Here is a 25,111-nt window from a genome sequence, read left to right as displayed (position 1 = left end):
AGGAGAAATTTAGAAAGGGAAAATAAAAATAATTTAAAACTTTGACACTTGGCGATGTCATTGTAATAGTGTTAGAAAAGGCAAAGGACTTAGAATAGCAGGTCAACAGAATGGATAGTGTATCGAAAACTGATTACAAGCTGAACTTGAACAAAAGTAAAACAAGGGTAACGGAATGTCGAATAAAATCAGGTGATTCTGAAGAAATTGATTAGGAAATGAGACGCAAAGCCATACACAATTTTTGTTATTTGTGCAACAAAACAACAGATGATGGCCAAATTAGAGAGCAAACAAAATGCAGTTTAGCCGCTGCAAGGAAAGCGTTTCTGTACAATCCCAAAAACCTCGAATCATTGATAACATTTCGGCTGCCTCCACAAATCTTAATTGAATCCTATTCTTTGTTCACATATAAAGATTTTTACTGCACATTATCACTGCTCGCTGAACTTACCTTCACAACAATGAATATTAAATAAAAGCAAGAGAAATAGCTTTGCTGTTGTGGAAGTTGTAGTAGGCAGAATATTGTACAAACAATGGAGTGATCAGAATACTCAGCCCTGGCAAAGGTTTATGATTGGTAGCGATGACGATGGAAAATATTACGATCTTTCTGGGAAAAGCCTCTAGTGAGATAGAAAATAATTTGCACACATCAATATATTAACTCAAGAAATTACACGTATGGGCACTAAAGGTGCTTTCGCCAATAAGTACTCGAAATACGTTTTATTACACGCGAGTCCCCTGGTCAAAATTCAACGAATGACATAAAAAGTCAGTCATTCATAAAGGTATGATAATAAAACCTTAACAGCATCAGCAGTACGTTTCCTGTCATGCATAGAAAGCAATTGCAAGAACGAGAGTTTGTCATTTGTACTTGTGTTGGGGATGTGTCAACAAACGTTTTCCAGCGTGCATATTGGCGCACAAGATATGATATGCAGAGTGCATTAGACTCTATGGAATATGCCAGGTGATCAAAAAGTCAGTATAAATTTGAAAACTTAATAAACCACGGAATAATGTAGATAGAGAGGTAAAAATTGACACACATGCTTGGAATGACATGGGGTTTTATTAGAACCACCACATATTGCGTGAAAGATCTATTGCGCGCGTCGTTTTGTGATGATCGTGTGCTCAGCCGCCACTTTCGTCATGCTTATCCTCCCAGGTCCCCAAACCTGTGCGATTATTGGCTTTGGGGTTACCTGAAGTCGCAAGTGTATCGTGATCGACCGACATCTCTAGGGATGCTGAAAGACAACATCCGACGCCAATACCTCACCATAACTCCGGACATGCTGTACAGTGCTGTTCACAACATTATTCCTCGACTACAGCTATTGTTGAGGAATGATGGTGGACATATTGAGAATTTCCTTTGCTTTGTCTTACTTTGTTATGCTGATTATTGCTATTCTGGTCACATGAAGCACCATCTGTCGGACATTTTTTGAACTTTTGTATTTTTTTGGTTCTAATAAAACCCCATCTCATTCCAAGCATGTGTGTCCATTTGTACCTCTCTATCTACATTATTCCATGATTTATTCAGTTTTCAAATTTATACTGACTTTGATCACCCAGTACATGTTCCGTGTTTGTTGATGGGGCAATGTAATATAATTTGGTAGTCAAATGTATTAGATTAGATTAGATTTACTTTCATTCCAATTGATCTGTAGTGAGGAGGTCCTACAGGATGTAGAACACGTCAGAAAAACATCAATACATGACAAATATTTACAACTAAAACAAATAAGCTAATGTACCATTCCACAGGTCTCAAGTGGAATGATCGTCATTTTTTAATGAAGACTATATTATTTGTTTATAAGGTAATAAACGTGTAATACAACTACTATAATACTTATTTACAATGAACACATTACTGTTCGTATGTTAGCATATACTCGTGTGACAACCCTTACAAGTTCTGAACTACATGTAGTGTGTTTTTTCAAAGTTTAGTGACAAAGATTTAGCTAGAAACCAGTGATTAATATCCACAAATATTTTATTCGCTGATCTTTCTAAGACTACACTTGATTTGCTATTTATTATAATGTTTGTATCATCAGTAAACAGAACAAACTTGGCATCTGGTAATGTTACTGATGAAAGGTCATTGACATATACAAGAAAGAGTAAAGGCCCTAAAATGGAACCTTGTGGGACCCCACATGTAATTAATTCCCAGTTGGATGATGCTCGAATAAGGTAAGCACTTTATTAGCAAAATTGCTATATTTTTCATTCATGGCATGAGCACTGTAAACATCAGTCCAGTCAATGTCTCTGAGGAGTGTCCAAAAATAATCAATTTTTGGCTTATTGATTACCATCTTGAGCTCAGATTTAACAGATTTTATATCCTGTTCAGTATTAACATTTAACAGAAGGGACTGCATGTCATGATCTGAGAGGCCATTGACTATTGGTTTTGTAATATAATTTTGTTCATTGGACTTTCCTATAAAGGTATTATCAATGGCTATTTGTGAGCAATTGGCTGCCCTTGTGGGGAACTTTAAAGTGGGAATTAAGTTGAATGATAGTGTTACTAACTCAGATATGTTCTGATTGGGAGAGTCTTCTTTGTTTTTGGTTGTTAAATGGGCCAGTACAGCTTCAAGGTGGTTTATGAACAGATTAAAATTACCTGCAGGTGCTCGATATACACTTAATATTATGAAGGATTTTTTGTGAAATTCTACTTCTGTTGCACATGCTTCCATATGAAGATGGTGGTTTAATCAGAAAAGTAGGATTACTTCGTGAGCTGATAACCACAAGATTGAATAAGTGTAAAAGTGTGGATGAATATGTGAAAAAAATAATTTTAATCTCCAATCGTCTGAGGAACATTGGTTTTGAAATAGCGGATGAACGGATTGGAACTTTATTGTTAGCTGGACTACCAGAGAAATATTCGCCAATGATTATGGGTTTGGAAAGTTCGGGAATATCCATTACAGCAGATAGCGTTTAAGTAAAGATTCTACAGGACGTGAAGAATGAACCAGATTCTAATGCTTCAGAAAAAGAAACAGCGTCGACTTTATACTCCAAGTACAAGAAGAAGAAACCAATAAGATGTTTCAGATGCCAGAAAATTGGACATATTGCTTCAAAGTGTAACGAAAAGTTAAGTATAAAAGAAAAGAAGCATGTTAATTCTAGTAGTCCTGATAGAAACACTACCGATAAAGACAAGGCACTTTCTGTTTTTTACTCTTTTAATGAAGCGAGTGACGATCTTGCAGAATGGTTCCGAGATTCAGGAGCATCTGTGCACATTACCAAAGATCTGTCAGGTTTGTATGATGTTCAGTCAAGGACTGACATTGGAATTCCAACAGTTGATGGATCTAGATTAAGGTGTGAACTCACAGGAAAAGTGGATCTTAATTTGCTTGTGAATGGGGAAAAGGAAATTGTTACTGCTCATGATGTACATTATGTGAAGATTATTGCAACTAATTTGTTGTCAGTAAGCGAAATAGTAATGAAGGGTAATAAAGTTATCTTCGATATAGAGTGAGCCGAAGTGATACACTCTTGAGGTGATATTGTAGCTACTGGAAGTAATGTAAGAGGTATTTACAAAATGAATACAGTTCAAAATACTGCTGATATAGGAAATCACTCTGTTTGTGCTGCAATAGGTTTCTTGTGGCATAGGAGACTTGGACATATCACTAGGAAAAGCATGACTTTACTGAAGAATATGGCAACTGGGATGGAAAATTATGGAATGAATATTGTTCAATGTGAGGTGTGTTTGCAAGGGAAGCTGGTTAGATTGCCATTTAAATCGAGTCAGAGCACACCTACCGAAGTCTTGCAACTCATATATTCAGATCTCTGTGGACCTATGGAGAATAAATCCTTAGGAGGTAGCTTCTATTTCCTGACATTCATAAATGATTTTTCTACATACATACATGTTTATTTTATAAGTAGCAAGGATCAAGTGAATGATGTATTTGTTGTTTATTGAAAAATGGTAGAAAGGCAGACTGGAAAGAAAGTTAAAATTATTAGATCAGACAATGGATCAGAATATGTAAACAGACAGCTTAAGGAACAGTTGAATGGAATGGGTATTAGGCATCAGACTACCATTCACTACAGTCCTTCTCAGAATGCAGTTGCAGAAAGAGCCAACAGAACCATTGTAGACAAGGCAAGGAGTATATTAAGCGATGCTGAGCTACCCAAGTGTCTTTGGGCAGAGGCTGTGTCAACAGCAGTGTATTTAATTAACAGATCACCTACCAAAGCTGTGAGACAAAAGACACCTTATGAAGTATGGACTGGGAAGAAACTAGATTTAAAGCACTTAAAAGTCTTTGGAAGTAAGGCCATGGTTCAGATTCCAAAACCATTAAAAGGAAAGTGGGAAGCAAAGTCTCAAAAATATATTTTTGTTGGCTACTGTGAGGATTCAAAAGGCTACAGATTTTATAATCCTGTGAATAAGAAGATAATAAGTAGTAGATATGTAGTATTTTTTGAGAATTATAGACTTAAAATAAATGAAAGTAGTCAAAATGGTACAGTAATGCTACCAAGCATAGTGTTGAAACAGAGATGGAAAATGAAACAGAGGAAGACGAGAATAAAGAGGAAGTTGATGTGCTACCCGAGAATCAAAATGAGGAACAATATTCAACAGAGGATGTCAGTTTATGGCGGTCTTCACGTATAGCAAAACCAAAAGAATATCCGTATCATGAAATGTATGTTGCCCAGACAATCAACAATGAACCAATCACAGTTGATGAAGCTTTAGGAAGTTCAAATGCTCAAGATTGAATAAAGGCTATTGAGAAGGAGCTACAATCTTTTGTGGATAGTGATACATATCAATGGGTTGACATGCCTGAAAATAAAAAGCCACTAAGAACAAGATGGGTGTTTAGTATTAAAAATCCTGAGAGTGCAATACCAAAATTCAAAGCCAGATTAGCCGGCTGGAGTGGCCATGCGGTTCTAGGCGCTACAGTCTGGAGCTGAGCGTCCGCTACGGTCGCAGGGTCGAATCCTGCCTCGGACATGGGTGTGTGTGATGTCCTTTGGTTACTTAGGTTTAATTAGTTCTAAGTTCTAGGCGACTGATGATCTCAGAAGTTAAGTCGCATAGTGCTCAGAGCCATTTGAACCATTTGAACCAAAGCCAGATTGGTAGTTAAAGGATATTCCCAGAAAGAAGGAATAGATTACAATGAAACTGTCTCACCAGTGGTGAAGTATTCATCATTGAGATACCTTTTAGCTCTAGCAGTAAAGGAAGACTTATTAATTCATCAAATGGATGTGAAAACAGCCTACCTGGATGGAAGACTGGAAGAGGAAATATACGTGATTTCACCTCATGAAGTTAAGCGACCATGTCAAGGGAAATGGAGCATTTTTCGTTTGAAGAAAGGCGTTTATCGATTAAAGCAAAGTGGCCATTGCTGGAATAAATGTTTGCTTAAACGTTTGATAAAAACAGGCATGTTACATCAAAGGCAGATACCAGTATACATCATAAAAGGAGCAATGAAGAAATTGCAATCATGGCCGTATGGGTAGATGATTTTTTTTTTTTTATTTTCACCAATAGTGAAAGCCAGATGGACTTTTTTATAGAACAGTTACAGTCAAAATTTGATATGCATGATTTAGGGAAAATTAATCAATACTTAGGCATGAAGATTCTAAGAAGTTCCAACAGAGAAGAATTATGGATTGATCAATCTCTGTACACAAAGAAGATCTTAGAAAAGTTTAATATGGAAAATTGTAAACCTATTTCTACTACTACGGAAAACAATGCAAAACTGGTAATATCTGATGATGACAAGAAATGTAAGGAAAGTGTACCCTATTTGGAAGCGGTAGGAAGTCTACTGTACTTAGAACAGACTTCCAGACCAGACATTGCATTTGCCACAAATGCAGTAAGCAAGTTTTGCAGTGATCTGAGAGAAAAGCACGGGATGGCAGTCAAGAGAATATTCAGATATTTAAATGGAACTGCTGATCATAAGTTAAAATATTCTAAAACTATAAATGTAAATTTGGAAGGATACAGTGATGCAGAGTGGGGAAATGAGTTGGAAAGCAGACATTCCATCAGTGGAATTTGTTTTAGACTAATGGGAGGATTGATATCATGGTCTTGTAAGAGACAAAGAACTGTTGATTTGAGTACTGTAGAAGCTGAGTATATGGCCTTGTCCTCCACTATCCAAGAAGCTCTTTGGATCCGTACACTGATGAGTGAAATAGAAGCTCCTCCGACATTAAAGGCAACTGTGGTATTTTGTGACAATATGGGAGCTATTAAACTTGCAAAAAATAATGTCACCAGTGTAAGATCCAAACATATTGACATAAGGCGTCATTTTATAAGACATCATGTGGAACAGGGGAATATTATCCCCAATTATCTATGCGCAGAAGAAATGCTATCTGATCTCCTAACAAAACCTCTCAGTAAGGACAAATTTCAGAAGCTGGTGAAACATTATGGTTTAACCTGGGATGTATAGTGTTGAGTATCTGAAAAATATTAGTTCAAGGGGGAGTGTTGGGGATATATGAACAAACATTTTCCAGCATGCATAGTGGCGCACAAGATACGATGTGCAGAGTGCGTTAGACTCTATGGAATATACATATTCCGTGTTTGTTGATGGAGCAACGTAATATAATTTGCTAGTCAAATGTATTAATATGTGCTGTACGAATAAAGCATAAGTTTATTTTTGTCCCTTAAATAGTTGTTACCTGTCATTTAGCTGCGTTAATCTGCATAAACTACAACAATTTGAAACAGGCTATTTAGATCTTACATCGGTACAAATCTGCAAATATCGAACAGATACACTCGCCCATGTAGCTGCAGAGCCATTTGTACTATCTACAAGTCGCCATTACATTAAAAATCACAGTCTGTACGAACTAATACGTAACAAGAAACTCGCGAGAAGCCTTAGAAATAATGTAGCCAGATACGTACGATAGCAATAACTGATTACTGCAATTCACTTAATACACAAAGCATGGATATACTTCATCACAGGAAAGCTGCATACGAGGCCGTCTACCTAACAGTCTCCCCACCAAACATGTTGTTTTCTCGCTCTACCAGTGCCTTCTCAGTGCTCACACAAAAAGGATATTACAGTCGCTCGCCTGCGAATCATTGCAGTTTTGCTAGGCTACGACTAATGCGTGCATCTTTATGGATATCATTCACCAAACATGTGGTCAGAACAATTTTATTGCAACAGTGGAGCATGGCTAACAACCGCGTTTCACGCTCCACACAAGAGCATGGAATCTGAATGCAGGCAGTACACTAAAATTATTTATGCGTTTTACGGTTGACTATTAATGAGGTTTACAACTGACTAAAATCAATGACGCTGGTTGGTAAGTTATTTTATTTTTAACGCCGCAGTAAAGACGATATAATACAGACTAATGTAAATAATTTTATGATAGCTGATGGCGATCCGTTAATCGAAACTGTTAGTAATCAAACAATGGAAACTCCAGGTAGGAACATCAACAATGTAGGAAAAGGCAGATTACTACTTACTGTAAAGAAGACATGTCAGATTGCAGACAGGCACAATTAAAAGACACTTATGTAAAGCTTTTGGCCAAAGCCTTCATCAGTAAAAGAGAGACACACACCGTTCACACACTCAAGCAAGCACACCTCACGCACACACGACTGCCAACTCCAGCATTTCCACCCGAGATGCTGGAGTTGGCTGTCGTGTGTGCATGAGGTGTGCTTGCTTGAATGTGTGAATGGTGTGTGTCTCTCTTTTACTGATGAAGGCTGTGGCAGAAAACTGGTAGTAAGGTTTATTTCATCGACAGCTCTTAGATGCCCTTAAATACGACTTTTATCGACACAAAAATTCCCCACTGACTTCAACGGAGACGCCACCAGAAGAACGCTTTGCACCACAGGGCGACTTATTCTGTAAACTGCAAGATCCTGTTTTGCAGTGCGAAACATACTACTTCCTCCAACTTGTATTCAAGTAATAATCATGAAAGGAAATTTAGCAACGTTTGAATACACACGGAGGTGTACCTGAAATATTTCTTCCCAGTACCATCGCAAAATTAACACGATGAGACGTGGGATTGCTTCTTACAGAGTACAGACTTTGCCGTAGGTAATTTCACACTATAGTTCTTCTACTTGCGTGCATGTATTGTGTCACACCCCTACATTTATAGTAATCTATATTTTGTTGTTAGGGGAGAAAAAAGCTCGTAGTGATGACATACCGAGCAGCACTCCCCAATCGAAAGTTAACATTCAAGGTCTGACGCAACAGTACAACAATACATCGTACACACAATGATAGAAGCTGTATGGAAATTTCCAAGTGCTTTACGAACTAACTACATACGTTGATTTTCACGTTTTGTCCTTCACAGCGAAATGTGAAATCGTTCAAGCAATTAATGACTGCAGATACCAGTATATTCGAGAGATGAGAGGGTGTAGCTCTAGTGAATCAAAACCAACTTCCCATAAGTCTAGATAGTGTTTTAGGTTTAGTATTCCTCCGAATTACTTAGCGAAAACTCAGTTTCTGGTTAGATGGAGCATCTAAAAGATGACACGGCTGGTGTTTTGCTGTGTGCAGGGACTGCCTCATCACGACGGCGGTGAACTGCTTCACGAGTTTCTTCTCCGGCTTCGTCATCTTCACGTACCTGGGCTTCATGGCGCACAAGCAGGGCGTGCACATCAGCGCCGTGGCCACCGAAGGTGAGTAGGACAGCAAAATGCCGCCAGGAGGACCACACGTCACTCTGATTTCATTTCAGACATTAGTCGATCTTCATCAAACAATAGTTGTGGTGTAAGCTTCCACCACTATTATATCCGTCCCTGTTTTCGAGCCATCAAGTAAGACAGAACACTAGTAGACACACAATCTTGCAACGCTTGCTTCGTTTCGGCACTATTGGCAAGCTAAAATGTCTAGTGATTAATTTATTATGTTATCCAGTTCGAGAAACTAATTTATATTAATTACATTTATTAACAATAAAATCTTAACTTGAGTGTGGCATTTGCAATCAGTGTCAAGTACAAGGATTAGATGCGACAGGTTCATGAATGCTATTAAAGTACATTATAATTGCTTTTATTCTCGCAAAATTTATGTAACTTGGACAACAGACAGACAGCTAGTATTTACCATTTACAAAACTTATTCTATAACAATATATATTTCGTATGGCTAATAGAATACAGCAGTAAGTAAGTAATAACACGAACAACGTATAAAAACAATGAATGGTCAATATGTTACAGGCAACAAACAATTATTAGATCTAAGAAGGGAAGTAAAACACAAAATACATAGAAATTGTAGTAATAGTATCCAGTAATAGGCTTTTCAGAAGGAAAAGAGTAGACCAGACTCATGGTTGTATGTCCAAGTCCCTCAGCCAGCCAGAAGCATCTCCCTCCAGGAGGTGCAGCTCCTGGTTCAAAATGGTTCAAATGGCTCTGAGCACTATGGAACTTAACATCTGAGGTCATCAGTCCCCTAGAACTTAGAACTACTTAAACCTAACTAACCTAAGGACATCACACACATCCATGCCCGAGGCAGGATTCGAACCTGCGACGTAGCGGTCGCGCGGTTCCAGACTGAAGCGCCTAGAACCACTCGGCCACTTCGGCCGGCGGCAGCTCCTGCATTGTGCAAGGGAATCACCTCGTAGGGCACTCCATTGCAATATGATGTAGAGTTTGTGGATTCCCACAGTCGCAGTTGGGTGAGTCAGTCTGTCCCCATTTGTGCTTCTAGTAATTACATCTACCATAGCCTGTTCGGATACGATTTAAAGTTGTCCAAGATTTTCTGGGAAGACCGAAGCCCTCGGGCCGTACGGTTGGGTCCGGGACTAAGTTAAGGTGATCAGGGTTAGACATATCCCATTCCCGATACCAGGCTTCGTCGATATCATAATTGTCCTCGATCAGCTGTTGCCCTAATCTCCATGATGGCTTACGGGACTTGAGCCTCTGGCTGGGATTCTTGCAGTCTTCGTGTAAGGGTAGGTCACGGTTGTTAGCGCACTTTTGCCATTCCCTTTTCAGTGCAGATCTTCGCCTTAGATGAGGTGGGGCTATGTTAGCCAGTACCGGGAGTCATTGGTGGGGCGTCGGTTTAATAGTGCTTGAGATGAGCCTCATGGTGTCGTTTAGCTGGGTGTCCACCGTTGCTGTATGAGTGCTGTTTAGCCAGACCGGAGCGCAGTATTCAGCCACCGAATATACTAGTGCAAGAGCAGATGTTCTGAGAACTGTGGCGCTTGTTCCCCAGCTACTTCCAGTGAGTTTGTGTAGGACATTATTTCTGGTTTTGATTTTTGCTGCGCATTTGTATAAGCGCTCCTTGTACGTCAGAGATCGGTCCAATGTAATTCCCAGATACTTTGGGAGGGGATTGTAGTTAAGCAGCTGGCCTCTGAACTCTACGTGGGGTGCATAGTTTGCCTGTCTGTTGTTGAGGTGGAAACAGGAGACTTGGGTTTTAGAAGTATTAGGTCTGAGCCTCCATGTTTCGAAATATTCATCCATTTTGATAAGGTCTTCTCAATGATTCTTTCGGAATTGTCGAAGTCTTGATGTTGATATGTGAGAGCAATATCGTCTGCATAGATAAACATCTTAGAAGATGTCTCTGGTAGGTCTGATGTATATATATTAAAAAGTAATGGAGCTAGCACGGATCCTTGGGGCAGGCCATCATTTAACCTATATTTCTTGCTTATCTCTCAATCTAGGTGTACTTCAAAAAATCTATTTGAAAGCATATTGTTGATTAGGGTAGCCGTTTTCTTGCAAGGAATAATGCGTTGGAGCTTAAAAATCATTGCTTCCCTCCACACTGTGTCATATGCTGACGATAGATCTATGAACACGGCGACTGTCTTTTTCTTCCTTTGAAATCCACTCTCAATATGTGTGGTAAGAGATAATACTTGATCACAGCAGCTCCGACCTCGTCTAAATCCGGCTTGTTCAATAGGAATGAAATTCTCAGCAATGGGTTTTATTCTGTTGAGAATAAGTCTCTCCAATAGTTTGTAGCATACACTTAGGAGAGCTGTAGGTCTATAGTCCTCTGGGAGCTTTCCATCTTTGCCAGGCTTAAGAATGGCGACGATCTTGGTTTGTTTAAATAGTGGTGGTAGTGTTTCCGATCGTTGGATGTCATTGTAAAACTGAGTTAGTCACAGTAGAGCTCGAGGTCCTAGGTGCCGTAAGAACTCGGGGTAGACCTCATCTAAACCAGCCGCTTTACCCATTTTCACTTCTTTCAGTGCTTCTGTGATCTCTAGGATGGTAAAGGTTTTTGAGAAATTGTTGTCGAGTGTGGATTGTCGGAGCTTGGTTCTCAGTTCTTTCTTTACTTTCATAGTCTTATCCTTGTTGCTGCGTGGTGTTTTTCTCGTAAGGTTAACTATTCTGTTTGCTACCTCTTTGGGGCGTATGTTGCCACCCATACAGGTTTTAATGGAGCTTTCATCTAGGTTTTTAAGAAGGCACCAGGCTTTCTTGCTGGAGTGCTTGAAGTCCGTATTTTTCATGAGAGTGTGCCACTTTTCTCGTCTTGCTGAGTCCAGGCATTGGAGAAGCTCGTCCGCAATTTCAGGATCGTTGTTTTGCGAATATGCATTATACAGGTCTATGGATTCTTGGCTCCAGCCTGGAATATAGGTTTTCCTGTAGCCTCTGGGAATGTGTTTTTTGGCAATGGCTAGGATTAATCCCACAAAGCGGTTGTAGTTTTCGATGCGGGTGGGATCCATTGGATGTTGTGGTCCATTTCGGCGGTGAAGGCTTCCCAGTTGGCTTTGCCAAAATTCCATCGAGGTTTAGGTGTAGATCTCACTATTGGAATCTGTATACCGACATGTAGCAGGAGGGGCCTGTGCTGGCTACGAGGAAAATCAGGCAATATCTGTTTATTGCAGCGTAATGGTAGCTTTTTGGCGTCTCTGGAAACAAAGCACAGATCGGGGTTGTAGTATCTTTTCCATCTAGCCGAGTGGAAAGTCCCTTTATCCTTTAGATCACGGATCAAGAAGACGTCTTCTATGTCCACCCATTGCATTACTCCCTCCCCATCCTCATTGGTGTTGTTATATCCTCACTGGGTACTGTGCCTGTTGAAATCGTCCATTATCACTGTAGGATGTTGTATGTTGGAAATAGCAGAGTCATTCCATGACTGAGTTGGGGGTTTGTAGAGGTTGATGACTTCAGTGTCAGCAATTTTTATTCTTATGACGTAGGCGCTTGGGTCAGTGTGTGTTTTTATATCGTGGACCTGGTCAATGTTGTTTTTAAAGTAGGTGACAGTGCCATAGTTAGCGTGGTAAGTTGCTGCAGCAAGGGAATAGCCTGGAAGTTTGAATCTATTTTTCAACTGCTTTTCGTCGGCGCAATGTGTTTCCTGGAGCAAGACAGCATCCACTGAATGGTTGTCCAGGACTTTAATTAGGTAGTCGGATTTAGCTCTACTCATTCCTTCTACGTTGAGTTGTAGGATTTTAAGGACATCTCCAATGTCCTTGGTCAACGGGTTCTGAGAGGAACCGTTGTTTCGGGTATTCGCGTTCATGTCTGTGCTGATTCTGTAAAGCTGGGAAATCCTCACAGGTCCAGCAGCCAGATTTGTAGACTATTTAGCCGTGATAAAAAAATCACGTTGCCCAGGGTGCACCACGAGGAGGCTAGTCTACATTGCACCCCTCTATAACAATTATTATTGCATATAACCGTCGAACGTCTGTATCGAACAATACGGTTACAATCCATCCGTTACAGACCTACTCCGTCAGCAGCTATCGATAAAAAAATAGCAAGTCCAAGTTAGATCAAACACAAACACAAAAACAAGTTACCAATCAAAGTCGTAATAGATCTATTGGAAAAAGTAGTTACCCTGTGCATGGGATTCAATAGGTCTCTCCGCTGAATGCTCTGAACCGTGTTGTACGCAGGCTTCGAAACTATCAGAGTGGCCTATACGGCCAAACTACTGCGTATGTGCCATAGATGGCGCCACCAGTGATATAAGGTAGCAGTGCGAAATGTTGCTAACCAAATATATGCTTATATTACCTGTTCTGTTAATTTACTAAACAGCTATTGCCTTAGTTTTCTTCTTCTTAAGCCGTAACACTGATTTACGATGGCGTATTCAAACGGTGAGCACGCGGACATGCACCTCCTTTACGTCGCAACAGAAAGCAGTGCACGGGCAGCAACACGACGGTATATGGAAATGTTTCCAAACAGAGAAGTCCAAACCATCAGACTTTCACAGCAGTGGCCAGGCGTTTAAGGCAACATGGCATTCGTGGTGCACCACGATTAGGTCCGCCTCAATTGGATGGCGTGGGTGTTGAGGAAATACTGGAAATTGTAGATGAGGATCCGACCTTAAACACCCGCCCTATAAGCGGCGGTGCAGGAATTTCTCAATCAACTTGTAACCTCCAAACTGATAAAATATAATTATAATTATAATTATAGCATTCATTCACATGCAGCGTAACACAGTTAAAAATACCTCCCGACAGTAAAAATAATTATGTATAACATTCACATTTAGCGTAACCTACCAGCAGTTTACTTCCGTAATCTTGGAACAATAAAATGTGACTAACCTCTCAATAAAATTGCGGCTCACTTATAACCTTTCAATAATTGACTGTGAATCTAAACTGATAAATTTGGACGTCAGCAGTGCTGCGTCATGGCCATGAAAGATCATACTAAATAAATTGAAAATTCTTGCCTCAATCAAGTCGCCGGATAACGCATATATATCTGCTGCAATAAGATATTTTTCTGGCACAGCCCTGTGCAATGCTGGGCGATAGATTTGTCATGTATAAAAAGAAACAACTGAATTTTCTTTACAATAATCGGGATGACCATAGACTGGAGAAATTAGTAAATTCTTTAAATTGAGATGAATGATTGTCAAAAGTTAATTTTTATAAGGAAGATTATTATTAAGAGAATTTTTAAGAACATTTACATGGGACTTGATATAACAATAGTACATATGCGGGAGGCTGCTTTTACCTTATACTACATCGCTCAGTCACCGCCATCGCTCCCCACGACCGGCCCAGCCAACTCGATACACAAGACTCCTAGCTACTTCATACTCCTACTGCTACACAGTTCCTACTGCAGCCAACACTGTTCTCTGGTCTGAGATTCTCTTATAGCTTACATATCGCAGGCAGCGCGTGAGTAATCCATCGAAATTACATCTGCTCGAGTGCGCTAGCAGTAAATTCCTTAGTCATGGACCTCTTACAAACTGAGTGGCGCCTACCACGGAGACAGCAATCCCATCCATTTCCCCTGCAGAAGTAACAGGAGCTGCCGCCTACAGACTACCCTAGACATCAAAATTTCTGTCAGTGGTTTCTCGAGCGCCATGCTGCTGATCTGTGCTTGGTGATCGGATACTGTTCACGGATGAGAGCCTCTTTACCCGTGTTGTTATCGTGAATACTCATAACATGCGCGTGTAGACGTACGAGAATCCTCGCGTGGCTACAGCACTAGGTTATCAGCATCGTTTTGCAGTCAACATTTGGTATGGTGCAGTCACTTGAACCGCATGTTATTCCACAACGCCTGATTGGAAAAGTGTATCGAGATTTTTTGGATCATGAATTGGATGGTCTGCTTCATGATGTCCCGCTCGCTACAGTTCAGAACTTCCAAGAGATTTCCTTCTGGTGTGTGTATAAAATATGATGGCATGGAAATAGGAGAAACTGAGAGTGTAAAATTCTTGGGATCACAACTTGATAATAAATTCAGTTGGGAGCAACATACAACGAACTGCTAAAGCGCCTAAACAAGTCTGTGTCTGCAATGCGAATGATGTCAGACATAGGAGATATAAATATAAAAAAACTTCCTTATTTTCACTCCATTATGTCAAATGGTATCATATTTTGGGGTAACTCAACAAACAGAGAAAAAATTTTTAGAGTACAGAAGCGTATAATAAGAGTAATGAGTAGTGTAAATCCAAGAACATCATGTCGAAACCTATTCAAAGAATTGGGCGTATTAACCACAGCTTCTCAGTATATTTATTCCTTAATGAAGTTTGTTGTAAATAATACATCTCTTTTTCCAACTAACTGCTTAGTACACAGTATCAATACTAGGAATAAGAACAATATACATAAAGATTTAAAATCACTTACTCTTGCCAAGAAAGGAGTCCAGTATTCAGCAACGCATATTTCCAATAAGTTACCAGCAACCATTGAGAGTTTAGTTTCAGACAAGGCACAATTTAAACATAATTGAAAAGAATTTTTGGTGGCCAACTCCTTCTATTCCATCCATGAGTTTGTCAACAAGTACAGTAGACCATTTTAATGAAAATTTATTATACTTTAATTTTTGACAATATTTGGTTGTAACGGCCAAGTAACTACCTACTGTGTGAATGATGGATGTATGGAAAGCCGATGTAAGTCTTAAGTCTGTAAATAGTGGAAGTTTAATTTTAAATCTTGTACATAATCTGACTGTTCTTACCTGAGGATTACTGAAATGAATAATTTACTTTAATTTTTGACAAGACTTGGTTATAATAGCCAAGAAACTAGCAAATGTCTGAATGATGGATTTAATGAAATCAGATATAAGTATTAAACCAGTAAATATTAGAAGTTTAAATTTAATTCATGTACATAATTTTACTGTTTATTGACTGAGGATTATTAAAATTAATGAAACTCAAGTTTTTCTAATTACAGTTTTGTAATGTGTTTATCTGACATGTTCCACACCCAGGAGGATTCCCTCTTTTATGGGTCTATGGAATGAATAATTAATCTAATCTAAACACGAAACATATTCTGATTTCTGCACGACGGTGCCCCTGCACACTTCAGTCAGGAGGCAAGAAAGGACCTCAGGGTTGCTTATCCCGATAAGTGAGTAGATCGTAGAGGACCTGCCTGGCCCACCAATCTTGATCCCCTGGACTTGGTGTTGGAGTTCCAACTGAAAATATCGCACAACTGCAGCAGCGATCTGAAAATGGCTGTGCAACTGTGCGCAGAGAGATGAACGGAGCCAGAACCATTCCGAGAGCGGTAAGACGTCGAGCACGTCACTGTCTTCGTCATTTGCGTTGTTTGTGTTGCACTTGTGATTCCTACTCTACTGCGGAAGTCTGAAATAAATAAATTTCAGACAAAACTTTACGTAACATTTTACATTTATTTTGATACATACATCACATCCACGAAATGTGTACACTTACTCTTGAATCATCAAGAATTTATCTGCTTGTGGTCCACTTGCGATTCCCTAATCTATTGATATCTTGGAAATAAAGAAGTTTCAGACAAGACTTTTTTGACATTTTACTCTTATTTCGATGCATTCCTTATACCCACGAAGTGTGTACAGTTACTATTGAATCGACCTGTATCAACTGATGATAAAATACCATCGTCCTTTTAGTCTTTTCAACTTGGCTCAGTAATTAAATTTTTCTCTTTGCAGACCTTGAGAGGTCTAATTGGAGGTGAGAGTGAAAATTGCCCGAACTAGTCTGTGATCGCTGCCTGTATCAGTATGGACACATCTTTACAACATTCCTTTTTATTAGTTAAGGCAAAGTTTTTTAGGTTTCTTGGAAATTTTTCTGCTTCTATACTCACACCTTTGTAAATACGAGTATATGTAACAGTCCTTAGAGGGATAAAATACAGAGGAACGAAAGCTTGGAGCCGGCCGCGGCGACCGAGCGGTTGTAGTCGCTTCGGTCCGGAACCGCGCTGCAGCTACGGTCGCAGGTTCTAATCCTGCCTCGAGCATGGATGTGTGTGATGTCCTTAGGTTAGTTAGGTTTAAGTAGTTCTAAGTCTAGGGGACTGATGACCTCAGATGTTAAGTCCCATAGTGCTTGGAGCCATGTTGAAAGCTTGGAAAATACCAGTGCAGATTTAGGATTTAGGTGCCATATTGCTATCAGCCAACAGAGCAAATTAAAAATATATTCTGTTTATAGATTTTAAAATTGCTTGAGACCGAGACAAAGGACACGTTTTACGGCAAATACTAGAAAATTAACCAGTCTCAAATAACGCATTCAAGGCAGTAACAAGCTTGGAAATTGGATGTTGGTGGTAAGATCTTATGGGACTAAATTGCTGAGGTCATCGGTCACTAAGCTTACACACTACTTAATCTAACTTAAACTAACTTACGCTAAGGACAACACACACACCCTTGCCCGAGGGAGGACTCGAACCTCTGACGGAGGGAGTCGCGCGGACCAGTAACAAGCTTATATCGGTCAATACACAACTAAATTAAACTGGAACGTGAAATATAACCAGAACCCGTCGAAATGCATGTGTGTTGCCCAAGTCGTTCAGAAGTGCAGGACAAGGAATCTGCCTGATATACGATCACGAAAGCACAGTGTTGCAAACATTGTTATTTGCAGACGTACATAAATTGATGGCTGAAAGTAGAGACGATTACTATTTTATTATTATTAGTATTGTCGTATGACACCTTTTGCTGTTTAGAGTGTACATAAAACTGAAAGATAAATCTCCAACATTTCTTTACAAGAACTCATTATCTATATTTACACTCTCTATATTCGGCGCAAGACACATACAGGGCACTACAATCTCACGGGAGTAACGAAGCATGTTAGACAGTAACGAAACAGAAAGTGAAAATTGCTACCTCGTTCTGTATTGGGCACAAATTTCGTGCATCAAACATAAGGGTAACGAAACCTATTGGAAAGTCAACTAAGAAAAAAAGAAACTACCTAAGACTGCAATAAAATGCTCTTTATTTTATTACATCGTGATCCACTTAGACTCTTCTAGCCTCATCAGCAGGCGTATCTCTATACAACAGAGACAAACAATAAATCAGTGGAATACACAATACTATTACAATTTGCACGGAGTTTGTGCTAATAAATTATAGACCTCTTCTTTAATATCATAAATGATTAATAAGATAAAAGAAACTGTCTCATAATGCAATTCAATGGTCTTCGTTTTACTATACCACAGTGGATTTCAAGCTTTCTAACCTCATCATCAGATGTATCTGATACATATAAATCGAATCCTAGAGCCATGTGTTACTGGCATCAATTGTCCTTGAATAACATAAACTGTCAAACCATGGACTCACAATACCGCTCATGAAGTGACACCCTCAGTGGTTGATGGAAAAAGGGACATTAAGCTCATGAACGGTAGAGGTCAAATAATTTGTAATCACGTACACAACATGTAATGTGCCTAGAGTTGCGATATACCAAAACTACAGTTCGCTAGTTTTAGTACAACACATAAATGACGTAGCAAATGCTAGGATTACATGTTGTATTGGTAGCATTGGTAGGGAAAGAAACATAGGTGAATGTGAGAGAGGGAGTCTGAGGCCCGACGACTTCTCTTTGTTTGTTTGTTTGCTTGCTTGCTTGTTTTGCACATAATTACAAACGCACATCGTTCGGTGTTAGTCGATTGTGTATGCTATATCCATACAAAATATAAATCACATTTAATACGTAATAAAACTTAGTTTATGGCATAACTACTGCAATTTTATGTAAGAAGGCAATTACTATTGATGCAAGTTCGGTTTACATGCACAAACATAAGGGAATCTACAAATTATTGTTGTCTGGTACTCAATAGGATGTTGTTCATCATTATCAAAGACAAGAGTTACCTGTTATTAGTGATTAATGCGAAAGTTGTTTATGAATAACTGAAACATGTTTTATATGTGTTTGACGAGGTATTTTCCTTTTTTTAATTTCCTTTCTTTTTGTGAGGAAATTGCGTTTTCTAGTGCTATATGATAAGTCTGTATTCCTTTTATTTTTACTACAACATTCCTCTCTTCCACGTTACAAATCAATAATTTTCGAATAAAACCTGCACTGAACATTGACAATTTCAATTTTGCTATAAATATTGTTTATTTATTAATACCACACAGGAGGACAACTATGTAGAAAAAGAGTTACAGTTTTCACATGTTGCAGTTTGGTGACATTGAAAAAGATAACTAATATGGAAATACATGACTTGTTATGAAGTAAAAGAAATGTGGCTAAACGCTGTGAAAATAATTCATGAATGTTACTTTATTTACCTGTAAACGTAACTTAATTAACATTGTTTCCTTTAAATCATGCGACCTCAGTTTTTTCTGACATTTTCGCGAAATTAATTCGAATTAGTAGACTACTTTTCAACGTAAAATACAACGAATTAATAAAATTAATGTGAAATGCAACAAAAACGATTACTACTTGTAATCACGACTTTGATCACTTTGATAAAAATAAAAAGTGTACTTATCGGTTCAAAATAACATTACTCCGTATTAGTATCAGTGTCTTCAAAGTAGATTGCAGTACATTCAGTGTAGCTTCCTACAGTGTTCGAAGACACGGATTCATTGTATTCCACATAACGTAAGTTCCACTGTACGGAAACTAACTTTTCGGCTGTTGCAGGAAAAAGCCTTTTTCTAATTTTATTATGGATTCTCCCATGCATTGACCAGTTACTCTCGCCTGCAGCTGTTGATGGTGGTGCACTGAGAAGTTTGCAGACGAGGTAGCTCAGCGACCAACTGCTGCACAATCCTCTCCACACGGGCGAAACATGCTCGGCAGCATCCCACACAACGTCTGTGGAGCAGAAACCATCGCAAGCTCTGAATTCGACGATATTACCTACATACGTAATGCAGGAGTAGGTTTAATAATGAATAGGAAAATAGGAGTGCGGGTAAGCTACTACAAACAGCATAGTGAACGCATTATTGTGGCCAAGATAGATACGAAGCCCACACCTACTACAGTAGTACAAGTTTATATGCCAACTAGCTCTGCAGATGACGAAGAAATTGAAGAAATGTATGATGAAATAAAAGAAATTATTCAGATAGTGAAGGGAGACGAAAATTTAATAGTCATGGGTGACTGGAATTCGAGTGTAGGAAAAGGGAGAGAAGGAAACGTAGTAGGTGAATATGGATTGGGGCTAAGAAATGAAAGAGGGAGCCGCCTGGTAGAATTTTGCACAGAGCACAACTTAATCATAGCTAACACTTGGTTTAAGAATCATGATAGAAGGTTGTATACATGGAAGAACCCTGGAGATGCTAAAAGGTATCAGATAGATTATATAATGGTAAGACAGAGATTTAGGAACCAGGTTTTAAATTGTAAGACATTTCCAGGGGCAGATGTGGACTCTGACCACAATCTGTTGGTTATGACCTGTAGATTAAAACTGAAGAAACTGCAAAAAGGTGGGAATTTAAGGAGATGGGACCTGGATAAACTGAAAGAACCTGAGGTTGTACAGAGTTTCAGGGAGAGCATAAGGGAAAAATTGACAGGAATGGGGGAAAGAAATACAGTAGAAGAAGAATGGGTAGCTTTGAGGGATGAAGTAGTGAAGGCAGCAGAGGATCAAGTAGGTAAAAAGACGAGGGCTAGTAGAAATCCTTGGGTAACAGAAGAAATATTGAATTTAATTGATAAAAGGAGAAAATATAAAAATGCAGTAAGTGAAGCAGGCAAAAAGGAATACAAACGTCTCAAAAATGAGATCGACAGGAAGTGCAAAATGGCTAAGCAGGGATGGCTAGGGGACAAATGTAAGGATGTAGAGGCTTATCTCACTACGGGTAAGATAGATACTGCCTACAGGAAAATTAAAGAGACCTTTGGAGAGAAGAGAACCACTTGTATGAACATCAAGAGCTCAAATGGAAACCCAGTTCTAAGCAAAGAAGGGAAAGCAGAAAGGTGGAAGGAGTATATAGAGGGTCTATACAAGGGCGATGAACTTGAGGACAATATTATGGGAATGGAAGAGGATGTAGATGAAGACGAAATGGGAGATACGATACTGCGTGAAGAGTTTGACAGAGCACTGAAAGACCTGAGTCGAAACAAGGCCCCCGGAGTAGACAACATTCCATTGGAACTACTGACGGCCTTGGGAGAGCCAGTCCTGACAAAACTCTACCATCTGGTGAGCAAGATGTATGAAACAGGCGAAATACCCTCAGACTTCAAGAAGAATATAATAATTCCAATCCCAAAGAAAGCAGGTGTTGACAGATGTGAAAATTACCGAACAATCAGTTTAATAAGCCACAGCTGCAAAATACTAACACGAATTCTTTACAGACGAATGGAAAAACTGGTAGAAGCCGACCTCGGGGAAGATCAGTTTGGATTCCGTAGAAATGTTGGAACACGTGAGGCAATACTGACCTTACGACTTATCTTAGAAAAAAGATTAAGGAAAGGCAAACCTACGTTTCTAGCATTTGTAGACTTAGAGAAAGCTTTTGACAATGTTGACTGGAATACTGTCTTTCAAATTCTAAAGGTGGCAGGAGTAAAATACAGGGAGCGAAAGGCTATTTACAATTTGTACAGAAACCAGATGGCAGTTATAAGAGTCGAGGGACATGAAAGGGAAGCAGTGGTTAAGAAGGGAGTAAGACAGGGTTGTAGCCTATCCCCGATGTTATTCAATCTGTATATTGAGCAAGCAGTAAAGGAAACAAAAGAAAAATTCGGAGTAGGTATTAAAATCCATGGAGAAGAAATAAAAACGTTGAGGTTTGCCGATGACATTGTAATTCTGTCAGAGACAGCAAAGGACTTGGAAGAGCAGTTGAATGGAATGGATGGTGTCTTGAAGGGAGGATATAAGATGAACATCAACAAAAGCAAAACGAGGATAATGGAATGTAGTCGAATTAAGTCGGGTGATGTTGAGGGTATTAGGTTAGGAAATGAGACACTTAAAGTAGTAAAGGAGTTTTGCTATTTGGGGAGCAAAATAACTGATGATGGTCGAAGTAGAGAGGATATAAAACGTAGACTGGCAATGGCAAGGAAAGCGCTTCTGAAGAAGAGAAATTTGTTAACATCGAGTATAGATTTAAGTGTCAGGAAGTCATTTCTGAAAGTATTTGTATGGAGTGTAGCCATGTATGGAAGTGAAACATGGACGGTAAATAGCTTGGACAAGAAGAGAATTGAAGCTTTCGAAATGTGGTGCTACAGAAGAATGCTGAAGATTAGATGTGTAGATCACATAACTAATGAGGAAGTATTGAATAGGATTGGGGAGAAGAGAAGTTTGTGGTACAACTTGACCAGATGAAGGGATCGGTTGGTAGGACATGTTCTGAGGCATCAAGGGATCACCAATTTAGTATTGGGGGCAGCGTGGAGGGTAAAAATCGTAGGGGGAGACCAAGAGATGAATACACTAAGCAGATTCAGAAGGATGTAGGTTGCAGTAGGTACTGGGAGATGAAGAAGCTTGCACAGGATAGAGTAGCATGGAGAGCTGCATCAAAACCAGTCTCAGGACTGAAGACCATAACAACAACAACAACGTACTCTTTCATATCCTAAAACTGACACGAACAGCTGATGAAAAGCAAAGCACGGCTTACATATTCAGCATTCAGACTAGCGCCTTTATACCGAAGTTCTAACAGATTTGTTGCAGTGTGGATAGGGTTGCGGGTGGGTTTTGTTCTGTTTGTAATTGCAGATGTAACATATAGTCTGTTCTCTGGAGATAGCACTGAGTTACTGTTTTGTAGAAGGTCCACCCCTACTGCAATTTTAGCAAAGTGATGATGCACACTGACAACAGAGTATTGTCTGCTCCTATCTGGGTGACGGCAGTGGACAACTGGTCGTAGTAAGCGACTTTCCTGTACGAGTCTCTCTCATGTATCCTCCTCTGAAAAAGTACCCCTTACTGTGTTATAAAAACGAACCAAGGGGAAAAATGGACTCTAGAATAGCCTCTTTGTTCTGTATCAGGCTCTCAAAACTTATTAATGCTCCATCTCACGAGTTGGTGAGGAAAGTTTGAAAGTTACAGACGAATTGCCAAACTTTTCTTTCTGCTTTGATTCCAACAAAGCAGACGGAATTTGAATGTTTTGGTTATTTCGTTACTAATCTGGGACAGTTCTTGGAGTACACATGCTGCCATGATGTCTTTGATGAGGAGATTGATGTTACGGGCAGAACATTCCATACATGTTACATGCATGTACTTTCCATCCACTATTCTCCAGGCAGTCTGCATATTTCTTGCATTCTCAGTGATCACCGCTACGAACTTTTCATCCTATACCTCTTGAATTACTGCGATAAGGCTTGAGGCGATAAATTGAGTCATGCCTCTGCTGCCACTAGGACGAGTACTCTTGAAGAAAATTGGTTCTGGTGTCGTGACAGCGTAATTAATCACGTGGTGTCCGGAAACACTGTCCACGCGTCATAGATTAATGCGAGAGCATTTTGATCGTTTAATCTTATCTGTGACAACAGAGTGAACACGTTGATATTCAGTGCTGAGGTACGTTGTACCCGCAGCATCGTGGGTAGGTGGGTCGTTGCCAGGACGAATGAGATGAAGGGCTTTCCTGGAGTAGTGGGCCTCTAGCATCGATAACATCTACATCTACATCGATACTCTGCAAATCACATTTAAGTGCCTGGCAGAGGGTTCATCGAACCCACACAATTCTCTATTATTCCAGTCTCGTATAGCACGCGGAAAGAATGAACACCTACATCTTTCTGTACGAGCTCTGATTTCTCTTATTTTATCTTTGTGATCGTTCCTCCCTGTGTATGTCGGTGTCAACAAAAATTTTCGCATTCGGAGGAGAAAGTTGGTGATTGGAATTTCGTGAGAAAATTCCGTCGCAACGAAAAAACGCCTTTCTTTTAATGATGTCCAGCCCAAATCCTGTATCATTTCTGTGACACTCTCTCCTATATTTCGCGATAATACAAAACGTGCTGCCTTTCTTTGAACTTTTTCGATCTACTCCGTCAGTCCTATCTGGTAAGGATCCCACACCGCGCAGCAGTATTATAAAAGAGGACGGACAAGCGTAGTGTAGGCAGTCTCCTTAGTAGGTCTATTACATTTTCTAAGTGTCCTGCCAATAAAACGTAGTCTTTGGTTAGCCTTCCGCACAACATTTTCTGTGTGTTCCTTCCACTTTATTTGTTCGAAATTGTAATACCTAGACATTTAGTTGAATTTACAGCTTTTAGATTAGACTGATTTATAGTATTACCGAAGTTTAACGAGTTCCTTTTAGCACTCATGTGGATGACCTCACACTTTTCGCTGTTTAGAGTCAACTGCCACTTTTCGCACCATTCAGATATCTTTTGTAAATCGTTTTGCTGTTTTTTTTTATCTTCTGATGACTTTATTAGTCGATAAACGACAGAGTCATCTGCAAACAACCTAAGACGGCTGCGCGGATTGTCTCCCAAATCGTTTATATAGATAAGGAACAGCAAAGGGCCTATAACACTACCTTGGGGATCGCCAGAAGTCACTTATGTTTCACTCGATGACTTTCCGTCGATTACTACGAACTGTGACCTCTCTGACAGGAAGTCACAAATACAGTCACATAATTGAGACGATATTCCTTAAGCACGCAATTTCACTATAAGTCGCTTGTGTGGTACAGTGTCAAAAGCCTTCTGGAAATCCAGAAATACGGAATCGATCTGAAATCCCTTGTCAATAGCACTCAACACTTCATGTGAATAAAGAGCTAGTTATGTTTCACAGGAACGATGTTTTCAAACCCATGTTGACTGTGTGTCAATAGAACGTTTTCTTCGAGGTAATTCATAATGTTCGAACACAATATATGTTCCAAAATCCTGCTGTATATCGACGTTAACGATATGGGCCTGTAATTTAGTGGATTACTCCTACTGCCTTTCTTGAGTATTGGTGTGACCTGTGCAACTTTCCAGTCTTTGGATACGAATCTTTCGTCGAGCGAACGGTTGCATATGATCGTTAAGTATGGAGCTAATGGATCAGCACACTTCAAAAGGAACCTAATTGGTATACAGTCTGGACCATAAGACTTAATTTT

At 39.5% G+C, this 25,111-nt stretch overlaps 1 protein-coding gene across 1 annotated transcript in view; it reads left to right on the top strand.

Moving 5' to 3' along the window:
- Positions 1–25,111, top strand: part of LOC126092398 (sodium-dependent noradrenaline transporter-like) — a 456,764-nt gene that overhangs the window by 316,808 nt on the left and 114,845 nt on the right. Inside the window, exon 7 of the mRNA XM_049907971.1 lies at positions 8,691–8,815. Within this exon, the coding sequence (XP_049763928.1) occupies positions 8,691–8,815 (125 nt within the window). The remainder of the gene's footprint in view (positions 1–8,690; positions 8,816–25,111) is intronic.

The sequence above is a fragment of the Schistocerca cancellata genome, chromosome 7 (genome assembly GCF_023864275.1).
Source record: "Schistocerca cancellata isolate TAMUIC-IGC-003103 chromosome 7, iqSchCanc2.1, whole genome shotgun sequence".
Lineage (NCBI taxonomy): Eukaryota > Metazoa > Arthropoda > Insecta > Orthoptera > Acrididae > Schistocerca > Schistocerca cancellata.
Note: the sequence above shows the minus strand (reverse complement) of the source record. Positions and strands in the feature narration are given on the sequence as shown.